The sequence below is a fragment of the Leucoraja erinacea genome, chromosome 18, assembly GCF_028641065.1.
Source record: "Leucoraja erinacea ecotype New England chromosome 18, Leri_hhj_1, whole genome shotgun sequence".
Classification (NCBI taxonomy): domain Eukaryota; kingdom Metazoa; phylum Chordata; class Chondrichthyes; order Rajiformes; family Rajidae; genus Leucoraja; species Leucoraja erinaceus.
This window is the reverse complement of record NC_073394.1, coordinates 19170654-19193203: the sequence shown is the minus strand read 5'-3', so window position 1 is coordinate 19193203 and position 22550 is coordinate 19170654. Positions and strand designations below refer to the sequence as shown.

Here is a 22550-nt window from a genome sequence, read left to right as displayed (position 1 = left end):
ACTTGCCCTGCCCATCAGCCACGTTACAATGACGTCACAATGGGATCCCGAATCTCATTTACATTTAAAAAATTGCGTTTTTCAATAAACTCAGTTCTAATCAAATTCTTCTGTTTCATTCACAATTACGTCACAATGGGATCGCGTATCTCATTTACATTAAAAAATGTGATTTTAATTGAGAATTTCTTTTCTTTTTAAATCGCGATTTTCATTGTGGGGCGGTGGGGAGGGGGGAATAGGTGCTAGGTGAGGAGTGGGGGAGCAGGGGGGTAGAGGGAGAGGAGGGGAGTGGGGAGGGGAGAGGGGTTATGGAGGGAGTGACTGAGGGTAGAGGAAAGGAGAGGGAGTGAGAGGTGAGGGAGGGGAAAGTGGGAGAGGTGAGGAGGGAGAGCGGGGGGAGGAGGGGGGGAGAGAGAGAGAGAGGAGGGGGTGAAGTGGATGAGGTCGGAAGTGGGGGGGATAGAGGGAGAGAAGGGCAGTGGGGGTTGAAGATGGAGAGTGGAGGGGTGGGATAGGGAGGAGGCGGGGAGTGGGGGGAGCAGGGGGATAGAGGGAGAGGGGGGGGGTTAGGGAGGGGAGAGGGGTTATGGAGGGAGGGAGGGAGGGAGTGACTGAGGGGTGGGGAATGGAGAGGGAGGGAGAGGAGAGTGGGGGGGGGGGGAGTGGGGGGAGGGGAGGAGAGGGGAAAGAAGAAGAGGGAGGGTGAAGAAGAGGGGGAGGGAATGCTGGGGTATATGCGGGAATGGAGGAGGATAGGGTAGGCAGAGGAATGGCAATGGTAATGCAGGAGGGGAGGGGGAAGAGGGAGGAAGGGAGGGAGGTTGTGAGGGGAAGAAGCATGGCAGGGTTGTTGGGAGGGTGGGAAGAGGGAGGATAATGGAGGAGGGGAATAGGGGACTGAAGAGGGAGAGTGAGATGCGTTCACATTGATCTTATATTTTACAGGCTCCTGCCATTCTTTAAAAACGTCGCAGTCGCGCTCCCACTTGCCAGCCGTGCCTGCGCAGTTGGGGAGGGTTCCCGTGACTCGCGTCACAACGTGGATCTCTGGCGTCACAATGTGAACCCGTCAGCTGTGCCTGCGCAGTTGGGGGCTATGGGTCAGTGGTGGAATAAATATTTAAAATATATATGTATATAAGTAAAAGTCTCATCTTGACCACTTCCTGTTTGCACTGTGCTTTGATTTTAGAAAAAACGCTACCACATATGGCTGTTATTTTTTTGGCCATCTTACTCAGAGTCCTCCTCCGCTGCGCATGCCCCGAGGATTTTTCCCATCCATGAAAAATAAATGACTTATTAGTGTTTAAAAAATCTTGAGATTCTCTCTCCTGTCAATCACCGCCATGAAGGCCACGCCCCTTCCAGTGAGAGGGACTGCAAAACCCGGAAATGTGGGCGTGGCTCAGTCTGTCTGCAAGATGGCGGGGGAGAGCTCACGACTCTCTGTCTGAGCTGGGAAACTACAGAACACTGTGAGTATGCAATGTACTTGAATAAATGATTTGTTAGCCCTTAATAAAAATGAAATGAGTTGTTTGGCCTGCCCTGTGCTTGAAACTGCAATGGCAATGGAAATGAAGTGAAAATGCAATGAGCTGTTTGGCTTGGGCCTGCCCTGTGCTTGAAACTGCAATGGCAATGGAAATGGAATGAAAATTCAATGAGCTGTTTGGCTTGAGCCTGCTGGTGCTTGAAAGTGCAATAGCAATGGAAATGTAGTGAAAATGCAACGTGCTGTTTGGCTTGAGCATGCCCTGTGCTTGAAAGTGCAATGGCAATGGAAATGAAGTGAAAATGCAATGAGCTATTTGGCTAGAGCCTGCAATGTGCTTGAAAGTGCAATGTCAATGGAAATTAAGTAAAAATGCAATCAGCCGTTTGGCTTGGCCTGCCCTGTGCTTGAAACTGCAATGGCAATAGAAGTGAAATGAAAATGCAATGAGCTATTTGCCTGCCCTGTGCTTGAATCTGCAATGCAATTGGAAATGAAATGATACAAGTTGTTTGGCCTGCCTGAAACTACTAATTTTGGCCCACAAGGCCACTATTAGCCGAGAAACCAGTCCCTTTTGCCCCAAAACCCCGTATTAGCCCAGGAGGAGCATTTTGGCCGAAAAGGCCCGTGCCAAGCCAGGAAAAGTCCAGAAACAGTGCCTTTCACTGAGATTTCACTCAGTTTTTTTTTTTGTCCCTTCGGCCCATCAGACCTGTACTAGCCGAGTCCCTTCGGCCCATCAGGTCTATACTAGCCCAGGAGTCCCTTCAGCCCATCATTAAGTATTCACCCTGCAAGTGTTAAACCTCACCCCAGTATTTTTCTTCCTCCCTTCATTTGCCCCCTGTGAGATTCAGGCCAGTATAGACTTTCCTCCTTCATTGCTGTGATCTGCAGAAAAATGTGAAAAATGTCTAAAATTGATTCTCCACCCTCTCTCCCTTCTCTCTCACAGTCTCTCACCTGTTTTGGGCAGAATTTCTGTCAGTTTCTGCGCTGCCAGCCCACCAGGCCTGAGTGACTGAGCTGCCAGTCCACCAGGCCTGAGTGACGGAGTGAATTGGTGAAGAGGTGGAATATTGCGTTGGGGGACCAGCCCTCCCGTGTGAACATGAGACCCAACGGGTCCCACTTAGTCTAGTATATATATATACAGATAGATATATTACTAATACTCTCATCTTGTCTGTTTGTTTATATGTGGGTGATTTCCCGAAACACAGACAAAACGGTACCCGATTGTGCTACCATTTTTGGCCCACCTTGCTCACCATTGTCCTGGGGTGTGCAATGGCCAAGTTTCGTTCAGATTTATGTAATATTTTACAAATTATTGACATTTTAAACTTTACATAAAACACTTTTCCACTTGCCCTGCTCGTCAGCCACGTTCAACGTCACAACGACGTCACAATGGGATTTTAAGCTTGAAAAAAATCACTTTTCTCCTTGCCCTGCCCTTCAGCCGCATGCGGGATTTGAAATGACTGCGTGTGCGCAGTGGGCCCGGTAACCACGCACGCGGATTTTTAAATAACTGAAAGTTTCCCCGCGCGTGCGCAGCGGGCCCGGTATCTGCGTGTGCGGGATTTGAAATGACCACGGTGCTGAGACTGGGGTTAGGTCTGGGGGCGGCAGAGCTGCTGTTCCAGGCCCACGGGGAGGGAGAGGAGCGGGACCTGGGGCAAGGACTAGGCCGCAGCCTCGGCCTCTCCCTCTCCAGGCCGCTCGACCCGTCCCCCCTGACAGCCCCCGACTCAAGTACAACTTAATCGCCGACGTGGTGGAGAAAACGAGGCCGGTGGTGGTTTACATCGAGATCCTGGGGAGGTGAGGAGGGAGAGGAGGGCGGGAGTGGGGGAAGTAGGGAGTGGTGGATAGAGGGAAAGGAGAACAATGGGGGAGGTGAAGAGGGAGAGTTGGGGGGGGGGGGATAGCGGGGAGAGGAGAGGGAAAAGAAGGGGAAGTGTGAAGAGGAGGGGGAGGGAGTGGGAAGGGGAGGGGGAAGGATTGCTGGGTGTTGAGGGGGAATGGGGGAGGATAGGGGTCGGAAGATGGATGGCGAGGTAATGAGGAAGAGAGAGGAGGGGAGATGGTGAGGTAATGAGGAAGAGAGAGGAGGGGAGGGAGGGAGGGGTTGAGCGGAGGAAGCAGAGGACGGTGGGGAGAGGGAGGATAATGGAGGAGGGGATTACGACTGAAGAGGGAGAGTGAGATGCGTTCACATTGATGTTATATTTTACAAGTTATTGCCATTTTAAACATTACAAATATCACAGTCGCGCTCCCATTTGCCGGCCACGCCTGCGCAGTTGGGTGACTCGCGTCACAACGGGGATCTCTTGCGTCACAACGGGAACCTGTCAGCTGTGCTTGCGCAGTTGGGGGCTACGGGTGAGTGGTGGAATATTGCGTTGGGGGAACGGGCCCAACGGGTCCGCACTTGGTCTAGTATTTGATAAACCTGAGAAATTTCAAACCATTAAATTAGTTGGAAAATACAAATATTGCCAGTTAATGTAGATGAGGAACATCTAAAGCAAAAAAAAAAACTACTGGAAGTGCTCAGTGGGTTGAGCACCATCTGTGAAGGCAAAGGAATAGTCGGTGTTTTGGGTCATGACCTGCCTCAGACTGAGGGTGTAGAGGAAAGACAGCTATAATCGGGGCAAGGTGAGGCGAGACTGGAACATTTAAATTTCAGCCTCTTCAAATGCCCAGCATTTTGACAAATAACTCCTGCAAAACAATTAATCTGCAAAAAACCTCTACAATACATAAGAACACATTTCCCATGACATTTTTTCAATCAAAGCCAACCATATATAAACGGCATGATGAAGTGAAGCATGCAACTGCCAATGCCGAGCCAAATAACATTTAATACTTGTGGCAAGAATAGTGTTTTCATAAATCATGGACTTGAAAACATGCCAGGACATCTTTCTTCCGATTTGTCTAGTCCCAAAAATCAATAATTCTAACTTGCACATACAAATTTCCCTTTTAACTAAACCGCAGATAAACCAACAGAAAAAACTCAATGAGGACCAAAATATTACACTGCTAAAGGAGAAGATCAACTGTGGGTGGGAGGGCGGGCGGGGGAGGAAATGAGTACCTTTTGTAACTTTGTCAGCAACTTTGTGGTGACACCTTTGTGTATTTTTTGTATGCAAACACAAAGAATTTCACTGCACTTAGCTAAGTATAAGTGACAATAAAGTATCATCATTATCATCATCATCACCACCACCATAATCTTGGCTGGCCTACTGAGTCGTTACCTCTCATAATCTACAAAATCTCAATCAGCTCCTTATTTAGTCTTCTCCGCTCAAAGGAAAGCAAACCTAGCCCCCATGCTGTCTCTCCTTATAGCAGATGAAGCTTTGAAAGGATGGTTATGCTACATATAAAACTCCTGCAATGGTAAGGACCCGGGCCCACTACAATTCAGTCACCGCCAAAATAGATCAACATGGAATGCAATCTCGCTGGCTTTCTACACTATGCTCAATCACTTGGACAAAACGTACATGTTCAGTGCCCTCCATAATGTGAGATTTGTAATAGAAAAAAATCACATGTGGTTAAAGTGCACATTGTCAGATTTTAATAACGGCCAATTTTATACACTTTGGTTTCACCATGTAGACATGACAGCAGTGTTTATACATTGCCCTCCCATTTCAGGGCACCATAATGTTTGGGACACTGCAATGACATGTAAATGAAAATAGTCATGTTTAGTATTTTGTTGCATGTCCTTTGCATGCAATGACTGCTTGAAGTCTACGATTCATGGACATCACCAGTTGCTGGGTGTCTTCTCGGGTGATGCTCTACCAGGCCTGTATTGCAGCCATCTTTAGCTTATGCTTGTTTTGGGGGCTAGTCCCCTTCAGTTTTCTCTTCAGCATATAAAGGTCATGCTCAATTAGGTTCCGATCAGGTGATTGACTTGGCCACTCAAGAATTGAGCTTTTTTAGTTTTAATTCACATTAGACAGGAAATGGTGTTGGGTAGACTGATGGGACTGAAGGCAAATAAATCTCCAGGGCCTGATGGTCTGCGTCCCATGGTACTTAAGGAAGTGGCTCTAGAAATTGTAGACGCATTGGTGATCATTTTCCAATGTTCTATAGATTCAGGGTCAGTTCCTGTGGATTGTAGGGTAGCTAATGTGATCCCACTTTTTAAGAAAGGCGGGAGAGAGAAAACAGGGAATTTAGACCAATTAGCCTGACATTGGTGGGGACGATGCTGTAGCCAATTATAAAAGATGAAATAGCGGCACATTGGATAGCAGTAGCAGGATCGGTCCGAGTCAGCATGGATTTACGAAGGGGAAGTCATGCTTGACTAATCTTCTGGAATTTTTTGAGGATGTAACTAGGAAAATGGACGTGGGAGAGCCAGTAGATGTAGTGTACCTGGACTTTCAAAAAGCATTTGATAAGGTCCCGCATAGGAGATTAGTGGGCAAAATTAGAGCACATGGTATTGGGGGTATGGTGCTGACATAGAAAGAAAATTGGTTGGCAGACAGGAAGCAGAGTAGGGATTAACGGGTCCCTTTCAGAATGGCAGGCAGTGTCTAGTGGGGTACCGCAAGGCTCCGTGCTGGGACCGCAGCTATTTACAATATACATTAATGATTTAAATGAAGGGATTAAAACATTAGCAAATTTGCAGATGACACAAAGCTGGGTGGTGGTGTGAACTCGGAAGAGGATGCTATGAGGATGCAGGGTGACTTGGACAGATTGGGTGAGTGGGCAGATGCAGTTTAATGTGGATAAATGTGAGATTATCCACTTTGGCAGGGCTGCCATCATTGGGTGGGAGTTGGGAGTGAGAAATTGCGAGAGATCAAGCCTGAGGGAGCGTAGCCACCGAGGGGGTGGGGGGGGGGATGGGGTTAGACTGTGGGAGGGGGGAGGGTGTGGGAAGGGAGTTCCCCCCTTCCCATTGGTATGGAGCTTTGCATTTTTCAGCTTGAAATTGTGCAATCTGGTGCATACTGTAGCGAGTCTTTTAACTTACACTTGAATGCAATATTTATGCTTTAAATTGGATCAGCTATGAATAAGGTTAGGCTAAATTACATTCCTAATTGCATTCCGCAATAGAGCCAGGCTCTGATCAACAGGTGCAGCACATGAATGATCTTAGTGTATGCATGTGTGGAAATTAGATTATAATCAAGCACTTGGCCCATGTTGACTACCTGGGTCTCACTGCACACCTGGTACTACTCCTGACCCTGACTCCAGTTGCATACCTTCTCTCATTCCTGACCCCGAGTCCAGCCTTACAACTGGCCACCTATTCTACCCTGATCATAACTGCTTGCCTGCTTAGGTTCCCAGTGCTGAATACTTCCATTGTCCCAGCTTTGACTGCACACATTCTATTCCAGACTGTACTATTCCAGACCTTGACTCTGGATGCACACTTGGCCTTGCTCCTAGCCCCTCTGTACTAACAATATATCTGGCCCACACATAAAGCCCCATATCTGACCCCCTAGACTTAACCTATTATGTCCGTCCATTGGTGCTTATCTAATGCGGTAATCTTTTATGGGGCACTTCACAGACCAAATTTTGTATAACAAAATTTGCTACATCCATTGGCTTCCTTGTTATCTAACATGCTAGTTATTTTGTCAAAGAAGTCATCAATTGGTTGAACACAATTTCTCATCCATAAAATTATACTCTCAGCTGTATGTATTCTGTTACCATTTCCTTCATTTTCTTACAAACTGTCCTGAAGTCATTTTCACCCCCAATATTTTCAGTATTTTGCCGTTTTCCTCTCAGCTGGGACTTTTCCGAAATACAGTCCAATAACAATATATATTTAAGCAATAATATTCTATTTAATGTGATCTTGAGAGTACATAATATTTCCTGTGGTAATCATAACACAATGATAAAAGATCTTTGTTTTGATTGCACCTACCAACATGCATACATTATTATATTACAGTTAATGTGTACTGAGGGCAAATTTTTGTTCCAATGCTCCCCATTCCCAATTACTTTTACATTGAAGTGATTGAAATTCAAGTGAAGTTTAAATGGCATCAGAAAAAATAAAACCTCCAGAATGGATTATATTCATTATGTGGTTGGTTGGAGTCAGTATCAGCACAATTAATATATTAAACTTTGATTCTTCAGCTGTCCTGGATCAAGCTAAAACTAAAGACAAATAATAACCTCCTCACACATTCCCCTGCAAGTATCTGTCACTCCTTCAAAATATGCCTCTTCTTTGAACAAGCTCTTAAACATCGCAGCTGAATCAGTTTCCATCTGATTACACCCCTTGAGGATGTTCAACTATGTGTTCAATTAATAAAACAATGACATTGGGGACATTTCTATTCAACCTGTCAAAGGAATTTGGGGGGGGAGTGGGTTTAGAATTATTCAGTGAGGTAAACAAACATAATAGTTGAGTGGCAAATGACAATAGTGCTACCTTCCCAATATTTAACTGAAGGAAATAATGGGTTATGGGGCTGAATGTTGTGACACACAGCCTGACACCTTGCATGTAATTTGTATATTACACTTATCCCATCCCCCAGGATATTCCGGATTAATAAATTGAGATTTTGTCAACTAATTACAAATCAGGCTAATTACAAATCAATAACATTAGCCAACTCCAAAACACGAAGCGCTGAGCATTGGGATCCAGACATCACGGACAACTGACCTCAGTTCCCCGCTCACATCTGGCAGTGCTCTGAACCATGGGCCACGGAGCATTTTTGAAAGTGGGGGACCTGAGTGATCACTGATCACTGGCCTTGGGGGTATCTGGCGAGGCAGTGGAGTGACCGAGTGGGGGGAGGGTGTGTGAAGGGGGTGCTTTTTGAAATTTGATGTATCATGTTTTAGTGAATTGTAGAAGTATGATTTCAATGTTTTTTTGTTTCAAGCATTTTTAAGAGGTAACTTTTTAAGGGGTAACTTTTTCCACACAAAGGATGGTGGGTGTATGGAACAAGATGCCAGAGGAGGTAGTTGAGGCAGGGGCTATCCCAACATTTAATAAATAATTAGACTGATACATGGATAGGACAGGTTTGGAGGGATATGGACCAAAAGCAGGCAGTGTAGCTGGAACATGTTGGCGGGTGTGGGCAAGTTGCGCCGAAGGGCCTGTTTTCACACTGTACTACTACATTATACCTCCACCATGCATGAATGTTTCAAAATCAAGTGATTGAGTTTTATTGCCATATACTCAAGCATAGAAACATAGAAAATAGGTGCAGGAATAGGCCCCAGCGCAGCCATTCAATATGATCATGGCCGTTCATCAAAAATCAGGACCTCTTTCCTGTTTTTTCCCATATTCCATGATTTAGCTAGCCCCAAGAGCAAAATGTAACTCTTTCTTGAAAATATCCAGCGAATTGGCCTCAACCACCTTCTGTGGCAGAGAATTCCACAGATTCACAACTCGCTGGGTGATGAAAGTTTGTCCTCATCTAATTCCTAATTTGCCTACCCTTTATTCTTAAACAGTGACCCCTGGTTCTGGACTCCCCCAACACTGGGAACAATTTTCCTGCAGTTACAGTAAGTGGAAATCTAGCAGGCAAGCAGGATGCTTTCTCCAACCACCCCCATTTGAAGGCCACTACCTTCCACAGCTTCTACCCAGTACTTGGTACCTACTTCCAGCAGCCACTGGTTGTCCTCCAGAATGCACCGAGCCGCATCCTGGTCCTGGTCTCCAGAGCAATTCGACACAGAGACTCTCACGGCCGCGGCGCAACGCTTCTGAAGCCTCCGACAGCCCCGGACTCTAGCACTGAAGCTGCTCCATGGCCGGAGCTGCAGCAAGCGACTCGCCAGCCTGGCAACCACTCGCCAGCCCTGGCTCCCCGTCTGCATCTGCCGCCGCTGCTTCTGCTTCCATCCCTCCCTCGGCTCTCCAACACCCACGACCAAGTTGCTCAGAGCACAGCAGCGCCTCATCCAAAGTCGAAGATATTGGAACATGTCTAGCCAGAAATGTGGGCCCCCCTCGGTTCCGCGGCCCATGTACCTCTCTCCTGCCGCTCGCCTGCCTCGCTCATCTCAGCCGCTTCCCGCAAATCCTTAAATTCACTACATGGTGGAATCAAAATGTATAAAAATAGCCTTTATTATAATCTGATAATGTGCACTTTGACCACGTGATTTTTTCTATTCCAAATATCAAATTGTGGCGTACAGAGGCAAATAAATAAATAAATGATGGGTCTTTGTCCCAAACATTAAGGAGGGCACTGTATATCCGCCCTGGAACCTGAAAATTAATGAATTTTCTTTTGAGGATGCAAATAATGAATTCTGTGCAATAAAAGGACAGAAATATTGTTCTAATTTATTCAGATGCAATTTGCACTAAATATGTAGTTGTGGTATCAAACTTTCCTTAGAAAAATTATCAGCTTGCTTCTTCTTTATCTCCAATATGTGGAATATAGAGAACATTTCATCAAGGTATGTGTTAAAAATTAAGCATTCCAGTTTAGCTTATGTAAGTAACATATATACACAAACGGGTGAAATTTGCTACAGAAATTGAAGTCAGGCCACTTTTCTAGATTCCCCCCACCACCCGAAAGTAACAAGGTTCATCCAAAGAATTACAAAGTTATGTCAGTAATTCTAATGCATTCTTCAATTTAAATCAAAATTTCTCCCAAGTCATTGAATTCTACGTCAAAACCAAATTTGACCTCGTATAGATGTGAATAATTTGCTCAGGATGAGAATAACAGCAAAACATTAACATCACTTAAAAGTCAAATTCCAATACTGAGCCAGACTCCATTCTAATAAATGTTGTGAGTCACACAAACAAAAACAACAAAAAGCCTGTGTTTTTACTAAAACTGATTCAAGATGTGGACTTATCTCTTTAAAATCCAACACATAGCAAGTTGCTGTCGATAAAATTTAGATATGCCAGCTTTTGCCAACATATTTTACATTAAAACAAAACTCATATACTACGAATTGAGATCCCAACTTGAAAGTTTACCCGATAGTTAATCCAAAACTGGAACACAGAATTGTTGTTGATGTCATTAGATTCAATGTAAGGGAATTCATGGGTTAATCGTATTAAATGAGGCAAATGATATCCATATGCCAGCTCATATAAATAAAATATTTAAAATGTATATCCAATCCTAAAGAAAATACAACACATTGTTAATCCACTGTCATTTTGTGTGGATTAGCTTCTTTCCACTCTGTCTTTCATGTCTTAAACTGTAATTTTGTGCCTCCTATGTCCTTAGTTCTTAATCAGTCTCTTTTCTTCCATCATCAGCAGTTCTCTGCTCAAACCAGATTATTATAGTTTACTTCTCACTAAAAAAAGTTTTCCCAAACTCTCCTCTGAACTCTAAATGTCTTTTGCCTCCAAAGACCTTAAGTTTATTATTGCCTCCCAGTATACGGCCACTCTGATATAACATTTTGTTCAAACTTCTTCAGTACATTTTCCTTGTAAGGGCATTAAGACCATGAAGATCAGTCATAAAAAGCATACTATGTGGGATAAAATGTTTCCTGGTATGCCTCAACCAGTCCAGCAGTTTCAACAAAATTGATCACAGCATCACCTTCCTCTGTGTTTCTTTTGTAGGGGCTAAACTTCTACCTCCCCACATATAGAGTCATAGAGTGATAAGTGTGGAAACAGGCCCTTCGGCCCAACTTGCCCACACCGGCCAACATGTGCCAGCTACACTAGTCCTACCTACCTGCGCTTGGTCCATATCCCTCCAAACCTGTCCTATCCATGTACCTGTTTGTTTCTTAAACATTGGGATAGTCCCAGCCTCAACTACCTCATCTGGCAGCTTGTTCCATACACCCACCACCCTTTGGTGAAACAGTTACCCCTCAAATTCCTATTAAATCTTTTCACCCTCAAGTCGAACCTGTCCTCTGGTCCTAGATTTCCCTACACTGGGCAAGAGACTCTGTGCATCTACCCGATCTATTCCCCTCATCATATTGTGCACCTCTATAAGATCACCCCTCAAATCCTGCAATCCACGGAATCTTGAGAACTAGCCTACTCAACCTCTCCTACAGTTCACACCCTCTAATCCTGGCAACATCCTCGTAAATCTTCTCTGAACCCCTTCAAGTTTGATAATATCTTTCCTATAAAAGGAGTCCAGAACTGGACACAATATTCCAATTGCGATTGGAATATTGCAATTGCATGTATAATGTCTAAATGCATGTATAATGTATCCTTCAAAATAACTTTCTGACCACAGATGTTAGTCTCATTGGCCTGTAGTTCGCAGGCTTTTCACTGCAGCCCTTCTTAAGAAGAGGCACAACATTTGCCGCCCTCTAGTTTACCGGCACCTCATGCGCATTTATAGATGAATCTTAAATCTCAGCCCGGGCTCGTACAATTTCCTCTCTAGCTTCTCATAGTATCCCTGGATAAATCTGATCAGGCCTGGAAGATTTGTCTACCTTAACATGCATCAGGGTGTTCAGCACCTCCCCAACCGTAATACTGACTGCCCTGAAGATACTTCCATTGATTGCCCCAAGTTCCCATGTTTCCCCCCCACAGTAAAACACAGGAGAAATACTAATTAAGGTCCTTGCGCATCTCCTGTGGCTCCACACAAAGTTGATCGCTTTGATTCTAAAGGGGGGGGGGGGTCCCATTCTCTCTCTGGTTACCATTTTGCACTTTTCAAATTATTCCTAACATTATCTGCTTGAGCATTATCTCCTGTCCCCTTTATGCTCTCCTGATTTTCTTATATTTCTTGCTCATCAGTTCTCAAAACTCTTCCAGGGATACACTTATCCCAGCTGCTTATACTTGCCCCATGCCTCCTCCTTACTCTTGAATAGCGCCTCGATTTCTCTCGTCATCCAAGCTTTCTTACGCCAACCTGCATTGCTCTTCTTTCCAACAGGAACATGCAGGTTCTGGATTCTTGTTAACACACTTTTTAAAACTTTCCACTTTCCTGACGTTTCTTTTCCTTCAACTTCTCCAATTAACTTGAGTGAGTTCCTGTCTAATACCCTCAAAACTGGCCTTGCCCAATTTAGAATTTTAACTGGCGGGCCCATCTATCTCTATCCATAACTATCTTAAACCTAGAAACAAGTGATCTCTGGTCCCAAAAGTCTCATCCATGAACACTTCATCCACTTGCCCCTCCCAATTTTTCAAGACTAGATGAAGAGTTGCTCTCTCCCATGTAGGGCTCTCTACATATCGCCACGGGAAACTTGCCTGAACATATTTGACATATTCTGCCCTGTTTAAACCTTTTGCACGCTGATATTCCTAGTCAATATCGGAAAAGTTGAAATTCCCTACTATGTCATCCTTAGTAATCCCACAACTGCCTGCAATCTCTTGGTATATTTTCTCTTCTGATCCCATTGACTATTTTAGTAGTCTGTAGACTACTGTAGTACACTGCCAGCAAGGTGATCATCCCTTTCTTGTTTCTCAGCTCCACTAATTTAACATCACTGGATGAACCGCCAGTAATGTAATCTCTGGCCACTATCACAATATCCTCCTTAATCAATAAACCAACACCCCTCCACCTCTGGCTCTTCAGAAGCACCTGGACCCTGGAACATTGAGCTACCAGTCCTGCCCCCCTCTTAACCAAATTTCTCGTAATAACTGCAATGCCCTGAGTTCATCTGACCTACCTGTCAGGCCTCTCACATTAAAATAGGTGCAATTCAAACCAACAGTCCTTCCTCACTCTCTACCTTTCACCTACCTATTCTGTTCACTAAATTTTCTCTCATCACCCTCCATACCGACTTCCAGCCTCTCACCTGTCTTGGTGCTGCATAGGATTCCACCCCCTGGCAATCTAGTTTAAACCCACCCAAAAGCAGGATTAAAGGACCTGCACATCCAGAAAACATCAAGCCAGCTTGGTATGTCAAAGTATAGAAGGACATACAAAACCTACGTTTGAATTAAGTAGAAACCCAGGTTAACCTACTGCAAAGATTTATATGTTGCTAAATCTCAAAATTAGCAATTTATGGAGAGTGGTGCCACATGGAACAAACCAGAGCAAAGCTCAATCGCTTGACCAATATCAGTCATGTACTGCGGTAGGCAACTGGACTAAACATGCTCAGTGACTCAGTGACTTATGCTCAATGGCTCAGTGAACATTCCATTCCTTGGCTACAGTGTGGGCCATTTTGCAACAGCAAGATCAGCTAAAGGAGCCAACTAGTTGATCCTTTTCACTTTCTATCCAAAGCGCTGATTATCAGGTACCTGTATCCACGTAGTGTGATTCTGTTAACTTTCCAGACACAGAAAAGAAATTGGGGCCTAACAACATTCAGGAGATTCAGGATCCATGTGGCTGGATTGGAATAAGTGACTGATTTTTGAAGGATGTAGTGTGCCAATCAGAAGATGAAATGCTGTTGTGCTGGGTTCATTCCAACCCTAATCTCATCTTCTGACAACACTGAACTGCATTCAGACCATAAAAATCAACTTGTTTTTCCAGATTATATCAGAAATGGCCAATTCCGACAAAAAATCATCAATCTGTTTTTAACTCCGGTCCTCTCTCTCCAGAGATGCTGAATATTTCACACATCCAGCATCTGTAGTATATTACTCCGGTATGTTGTGTCTTTCTGTAGTTTGTTGATTTTTTAAGTTTGTATTTCATAGTTTCAGTTTTAAGATTTTCCTCAGAGGGTGGTGGGTATATTAGCAATGTTACAAAATTTTGAGATTTAAAAAATCAAGTCTGCAATTGATCCCATCAGATAAAGCATAAAAATAAGTTTAATTTGATACCTAATTCACTTTCATATCTCAAGTAATAAAAAAAGTTATGGCCATTTTCATACTCGGAAATTAGCATCTTGTTACCTATTGATTTTCTATGGACATAACAAAAAAGCTGTGATCATGGACAGTCAAAAGCCCATAACCTTGTTAAAAATTAAGAGAACTGAATGAATTTTTCAGTTATCATCGATTGAACCATTCTGAAACAAATATAAAATAATCTTACTTGGATGACCTGAAATTAAAGCATATAATTAGTTAGTTACCCAATTGTAGCTAATTTCAAACTACAATTACTAGATCTAAACATCTATCCATTTCTTAACAAATGATTAACATTTTTAAATAGCCTAAGTGTCCAAATAATATTCACAAATAATTCACAATAAAACATGATTTTAAAATCTCATTTACATCAATTTATAGGCCAAATGGAAGGAATTTAGTGTTCAATTGCTGTAAATTAAAGTCCATTTTAAACCCGCCCCCTCTAAACAGCGCCAAAATCGCGCACACGGGGTGGGGCAGATTCTCAGCCACGATTCAGGTAGGTTTTGTAACATACCTATAGAAAGCTGAGTTGGATGATCAGCCATGATCATATTGAATGGCGGTGCAGGCTCGAAGGGCCGAATGACCTACTCCTGCACCTATTTTCTATGTTTCTATTTAGTTCAATGGTGTGGTGTCAGATTGAATTCAATCCACACAATTGAGTGGTGATGTGTTGAGAAGTGAAATTCTAGAAGCGCACACAGAGTAAATACTAGGGAGCTTGGAGGGTTGATGTACAGCAAGACCTTGGACTTGTACAGCAACTCCCTGAAAGTGACAAGATTGATAGATAGGGATAGTGAAAAGGGCGTTGGGGGGGGTGTCTACCATCATATGCTGAGGCATTGACTAGATATCACTATATGTCATGTTGCATTTTTACAAAACATTGGTTATACTATACTTAAAACATTGTGTGCACTTCTAGTCATCACATTATTGACTATCACACTATTGGAAGGCTGTGGTAGCAATAGAGATGGAGTACAAAAGTGATTCACCAGGATGTTGCATGGAATGTATAGCTGTAGTTCTAGGGTGAGATTGGATATGCTGTATTTATTCCCACTAAAATGTAGGGGGCTGAGGGGTGATCCAAGATAAGTTCATAAAATTATGAGGGACATAGAGAGGGCAGATAGATAGAATGTTGTTCCCTGGACAGGGTAGTCCAGAACCAGAGGTTTAATGTGTTAGAGAGACTTAAAGGGGAATTAAGGGGCAGGTTTTTCCACAAAGGAGACAATGAATATTTAGAACAAGCTGCCAGAGGAAGTAGTGTGGGCACAATTTTGCCTGCAAGCTGGTTATGTACAACTTTTTTTTACAATGTGAAATTAAAAGATCCAAGCTCTTAAGTTTGATAAATAAATTTGGTTTGATATCCTTCAATAAAACTGTTGTTAGTCAGAGGTTTTCCCTTAAATTAACCATACTCCATACCCTTTTTAAAAAATCTGGAAGGGTACGAGTTGCTTTTTCCATGATAAACAAAAGATCATGCAGTAAAAGAAGAACATTTACAGAAGCAAAAAAAAGTGGTAAGAATTATTTTCACTCTTTTTGACTCTCAAGCTACCTGTGTTTGTTTTCCACAAGGAGAATGCCGGAAAAGTAACTAAATTAACTGCAGCTGAGGCCAACAAACCAAGCTGGACATTCCTGGCATGTAAATCTGAAACTATTTAGATGCACAACATCTCTTGCCCAGAGCAGGTGAATCAAGGATAAGAGGACATAGGTTTAAGGGGAAAAGAATGAATAGGAATCTGAGGTGTACCTTTTTCACACAAAGGGTGGTGAGGGTATGATACAAGCTTCCAAAGGGGGGAGTTGAAGCAGGGACTATCCCAACATTTAAGAAACAGTTAGACATGTACATGGATAGGACAGGTTTGGAGGGATACGGGCAGGTGAGACTAGTGTAGCTGGGACATGTTTGCCGATGTGGGCAAGTTGGGCCGAAGAGCCTGTTTCCACACTGTATCACTATGACTATTTATGTGGCCCCTGTGACTATAGACCTTAATGAATTTTTCCAAAACCATATCAAACCTACGCCTCTCATCCACTAACAAAATCTTCCATTATATAGGTTTTCTACCACATTGGCAATAAATGAATTACTAGTAATTATCCCTCAAATGTAACATTGTCTGAATGGCAAGTATAAATGTAGCATTAATCTAATCATTTAACTGAGTATGCCATTAACTACAACAGATCTCATTCTACGATTTTTGCTACATGCTCATTTAAAAATTTGCCACTGGATATTTAAAAATGATATATTTTTATTAGAAGTAAGGTTCCATTTAACCAAAATATTCTGTGCATCTTCACACTATTTCAGCAAAAGTACACATTCTAAAAGGCCACGTTAATTTAAAATCAAAAAGCCTGTTGCTTACAGCTCCTTTTAATAAATTCAACATTTTGTACTCAGACCACTTCTCCTGCAATCAAATCCAGACAAGACTGAATTTACTCTGGGGATTTATGGCATGAAATCACATGACTTACCCGGTAAAACGCTGTTGTCAGTGGCAGCAATGTAGCAGCAACATAATATTCTTCAGAAGCTGAACAATCCTTAAAAAAAAAAACAGGAAATCATAAATCTAGATACCTTACTACATTCCAGTCACTTATAGTCAAATTATCTCAGCTCAATTACCACCCACCTGTTTGATAAAGAGGGGCAATGCGTGGAAGAATATAATTAACTGGCCCCAACTTTAATTCACTGCAGATGCTCTTTGGGGACCTATCAGTTAATTTTTAGTGTACCATTGGGACACAAGCTGAATTTTGATTGAATAACATGAAACAGAATCTGCAGCAAATTAAGAAAAAGTCCTCCTAAAAGGATCTAGATTGATTTCCATACTACTGTATCTTCTCCAAGAGACATGCAAACTCGATTAAGATTATTCTATTTAACACTCAACAGTAATTTTTCCAGTGTTGAAGACCAATAGTCTATACAAAATGGCTTGATGCATCTGAGTTATTTTAACCAAAATGCCAAGCATGTTTCTGAAAACTGTCATGAGGCCCACAGCAATAAAGTTCACCAAAAAACAGGCTATAATCTTCTAGTAAGGAAATGTTTGGAATGCCATGATGCACTCTGATTTTTTTTTTTACCACAGCAGGGCTCCATTTTTGCAATGTCCAAATTTTAAACAACAACAGATGCACTTTAAAGTCATGGACACTATTGCAAGGATACTGCTTAATTGAAACTGCTACAGGCGACCATATGGAGGGGTCACATTCCAAGAAAATTGTTTGTATCATGTGAACCCCTTTTCCCTTTTAATCCCAAGACAAGCAGAGATGCATGCCTATGGGATGTTTATCTCATATTAAGCCATTTTATCAGTGATGGTGATGTCGACAAGATTTGTGCAAACGAAACAACAATTTTTGTCAGTTTTAATTTTTAGTAACTCAATACGAAAAGGCTAATGATATGAAATAACTTGGGTTGACAAAAACAGCTGAGCCCCTCCTTTTCCATGCTGTATGATTTTGTAACAAAGTACGTGACAACCAAAATAATTGTTTTAAAAAGCAGGATAGATGATATGTGCAATCTATCTGGCAAAATGAAATTCTAAATATTTAAGACTAATGGATTTAATGGGGAACTCCAAAAAGCTGGTGGTTTCCTTGTGGTCAGAAAATTGACATGGACAGTTGATGTTACCTAATCCGTTGAGATACCCCAACATTTTATATTTTAATTTGCAAAACAGCATCTGCAGTTCCTTGTGTCTGCAAATATAGCTAAACTAGTAGAGAGCACTCTGTCAGTTAAACTAGTGGACAAAACGTAGTGAGCAATCATCAATTAAAGTATTACCTATATGTATATTCTGCATTGTGCATGTTCCATAATAAATAAGAGTTCTACAGCCTTTTAGTATCTTAATGCAAATCATTTCTGCAAATAATGTTTATCAGATCTGCCATGTGTTTTTACCATCTAACTTTAAAACACATGCTCATTTTTAAGCCCAATATTTAATGATGGATTAAGGGGGAAAGCACAGGATTTTAAAATCAAAAGGACCTTTTTTCACCTGAAAGAATTTGATAAAACATTATCAACAAGTAGTTGTACTGGAATGAAAGTGCAAGAAAGTGTAGGAAAAGTCATTTGTTAGCTTTGACAGCTGGTGCATGTACAGAACATAACCAAAACGTTTAGAATTTACACTGGATGGCCCTGCTTGGGACTGGATCTCTCCCATCAGGTCATAACCAATTTCACTGAGAAATTTATTGACCGAGCTCCTTTTAAAGTACGGGTGAATTTATAGGTAGTTCTAAATAGGATGAAAATGCTTCAATTGCAAGGATGAAGAGAACTAATCTTGGGAGTGGACAGATGATCGTCCCCTGTGACGGGTATAGAGCAAAGATCCTATAGATAACTGCCGTTGATAACTGCCAGCTGACAACAGCCGTTTAAAGCCACTAAGGCGCGTTCGCCCAGTAGCGAGCGTTGACAGCAAAGAAGCACCGGCTTCTGACTCTCTAGCGAGGGAGGGGGAGAGAGGGGAGGGGGAGGGGGGAGGGGGGAGGGGGAGGGAGAGGGAGGAGGGGGTGGAGAGGGAAGAGGGGGGGGGGGGAAGAGGGAGGGGAGGGGGGTCAGGGATGGGGGTCAGGGAGGGGGGGGGAAACAGAAGGGGGGGAGAGGGAGAGAGAGTGGGGGGAAGAGGAGAGGGGGGAAGAGAGAGAGGAGAGAGAGAGAGAGAGAGAGAGAGAGAGACAGAGAGAGGGAGAGAGAGAGAGAGAGAGAGAGAGAGAGAGACAGAGAGAGAGAGAGACAGAGAGAGAGAGAGAGGCAAATTAAATTGAGAGGGGAGGAGAGGAGCGGGGGAGAGAGAGGAGAGAGAGAGAGAGGAGGAGAGGAGAGGAGAGGGGAGGGGAGGAGAGGAGAGGAGGGGGGAGGAGAGGGGAGAGAGAGAGGGGGGAGAGGTTGTTATCAAAGGAGAGCGAGAGAGAGAGGAGAGGGACTGGGAGGGGCAAGGTTTTTATCAAAGGACTTGCGAGCGCGGACTGGCAGCACGTTGGGAGGGGAGGGAGGGAAGGAGGGAGGGAGGGAGGGAAGGAGGATGGGGAGAGGGTGGGGGAGAGAGAGGGCAAGGGCGGACCTGAACTCAGTGAGCGGGCGGCTCTGAGGGGGCCATCCTCAGGCGGCGTGGAGAACCTCGGCAGCTCTCAGGTGAAAATTCCCCGTGTCCCTGTGATCAACGGAGGAATTTCAGGTTTCCCAAAGGGAGTAACGCCCCGCGCGACAATAACTGCTGCCGCCATGTTCAAGCTGGAGCAGCCATTCATGCAGAATATTATCAAAGGCCATGCTGATGTCCACAATAACTCAATTTACTCCTTGCTCTCATCAACATTTTGGTTATTGCTTCAAAATGTGAGACATGATCTGCCATGTACAAAACCATGTTGTTTATTCCTAATCAGCACCTGTTTATTCCCACAGAATCCTATCCTGTAACTTGCCTACCGCAGATGTTAGGCTCACTGGTCTATACTTCCCAGGCTTTTCCTTGCAAATTATATAGAGGCACAACATTAGCTACACTCCAGTCAAGCGGCACTTCAAACTTGTTTAATGATGATTCATATATCTCAGCCAGACCCGCACAATTCCTTCTCCAGCTTCCCACAGTTATATTTGATCAGGCCTGGGAGATTTATTTAGCATCATAAGCCTTCGGATGTCCAGTACCTCCTCTTCTGTAATATGGACTGTTCAAGATATCTCCATATCTTTCCTGTTCCCTAGTCTTCCTGTCATACTCCCCAGTAAAAACAAAGGAGAAATACTCATTGAAGACCTTGCTCAACTTCTGCGGCTCCTCACAAAAGTGATCGCTTTGGATTCTGAGGGGCCTTAACCTCTCTCTGGTTAACCTCTCTTTGGATTCTCCTTAATCTTATGTGCCATAGCTATCTTTAGCCACCTTTTTGCCCTCCAGATATCCTCTTTAAATATGCTCCTCGGTCCTCTAAACTCTTCCAGATATACACTAGATCCCAGCTGCATTTTTTCTAGCCCATGCCTCCTTTTTCCTGATCAGAGCTTCAATTTTGCTCATCATCCAGGTTTCCTTTTTCCCCACGAAGCTTGCCCTTCACTCTGACAGGTACATGCCCTTCGTTAAACCCAACAATCACGGAAAATAGTCAGCTTCTACTCTATATTATCCATAACATTTAACACCTTTCTTTCTAATAAAGTAATGTTTAAAGTTTGTCATTTGGTTCTCTCACCAAGAAATATCCTATCGAAATATCCTATCGAAAACTGTAAATAGTAGCACTATTATTGACTTGAAAAGCTAACTTTGCAATTTTCTTAATTGATGCTCCCTGACCTGCTGAGTATTCATAATCTTACAGTCAGAGGGGTACAGCACTGAAACATGCACTTCAGCCCAGAGTACACACAAACCATAATTCACCTATTTACACTAATCCTATATTCATCTGTGTAGGAAATAACTGCCGAAGCTGGTTTAAATCGTAGGTAGACACAAAATGCTGGAGTAAGGCAGCATCTCTGGAGAGAAGGAACGGGTGACGTTTTGGGTCGAGACCCTTCTTCAGACTGATCCTAAATGTATCCTATTTATTATTCACTGCACATTCTCATCTATTCTTCCACCCACCTGCATTTTACAGTGGCCAATTAACCTACTGCACTTCCAGCATTTGTTGTTTTTCTTTCCTTTCAATTCCTCAACATTTTTTCTATTGTTTCCAAAACTGTGTCTCATATGGTCTTAAGTGTGTATATACATTCATTATAACATCCCAAATCTTGATGTTTATTCTTTTTTACGGTGTCCTTTGAAGTACAATTATATATTTAAACTTTTCTCATCAGTATAAAACCATTCGTACATTTGCAGACATTGAAATCTATTTGCCATATTTACTATGTTTTGTACATTGCTACCTAGGATACCACCCCCCCCCCCCCCCCCCCCCCCCCCCCCCCCCCCCCCCCCCCCCCCCCCCCCCCCGCAGCACTATATCCAAATCATCAAGCTGGAAAAAGTAGAAACAGTTCCACTATAGGACAGTATTATTTTTTCTTTCACAAGGAAATATCCATCAAAATCGTACTCGCTAGTTTAGAAATTGTTTTTCCAATTTTCTGTTGGAAAAGCAATTTTAGAAATTTCGTTATTTTAGAAATTGCTTTTCCAAAGTTGCCCTATGGTAGTTCTTAAGAAGAGTAGGAAAGAGAAAAGGTTTGAGAGGAGATGATAGTGGGTGAATATTGAAAGAATCCCGAGACAGAACCTTCAGGGCTCTTCATTAATGGAGCAAAGAAAATAACTCACATTTCATTGCCTAGGATTTAGCTTTTAAAATAAATGTTTTGGTGGTAATTATAACATATTTCTTTAATGCAAAATCTATTTGCAAGATGCCTTATTTAGCTACATTTGGGAATTCTTCATCATAATCAAAGTCAGATTTTATTTAATTCTTTTAAGCAGCACATGCCATAGTCAACGGATAAGTATGCATTCTGAACTCAAATTTGATCCATGATGGGATGCCAATGGCATTAGCAACATTTGCAGTGTTAGCATATATTTGTGGCTAGATTCTTCGTTATCTTGTACTCATATGCATTAAACTCCACGTTATGCTCTCTGCCAATGTCCTTCTTGATTGAAACAGTTTAGAAGAACATTGTTAAACTTCTAAACTGTTTCAATCAAGAAGGACATTTGAAACTACTGCTATAAATTAGATGACTTACTCTCTGTAATGTTCTTGGTTTAATGAGCATAATGCATTCATTTAAAAGGTAACTGTAATAGGAGATTAATAAGTCAGGGAATCCTACCAGCAACCGAATATCTGTGCTTGAACTGATTCATGTGTTAAGTATAATCTTTAATTCTGCTGACTTTAGTCTGTCAGTTTGCAATCACACAGTAGTGAATGTTCAGCTGTGAGTGGCAGGATCTTAACTGTTTAAATACAGTCACATGGTGGGAGGAGCTGCCCATAAAACAGTTAAAAGAGCGTTGACAATTGGCAAAGGCTTTGCTCCTGGCT

General features: G+C 42.8%; 1 protein-coding gene across 2 annotated transcripts in view; it reads right to left on the bottom strand.

Annotated features, from left to right (window-relative positions):
• The window catches only part of sbf2 (SET binding factor 2), a 330738-nt gene that overhangs the window by 115718 nt on the left and 192470 nt on the right, over positions 1-22550 (bottom strand). For both annotated transcript variants that reach the window (XM_055649465.1, XM_055649466.1), the window contains exon 17: positions 16959-17027. In XM_055649465.1, coding sequence (XP_055505440.1) covers positions 16959-17027 — 69 coding nt within the window. The remainder of the gene's footprint in view (positions 1-16958; positions 17028-22550) is intronic.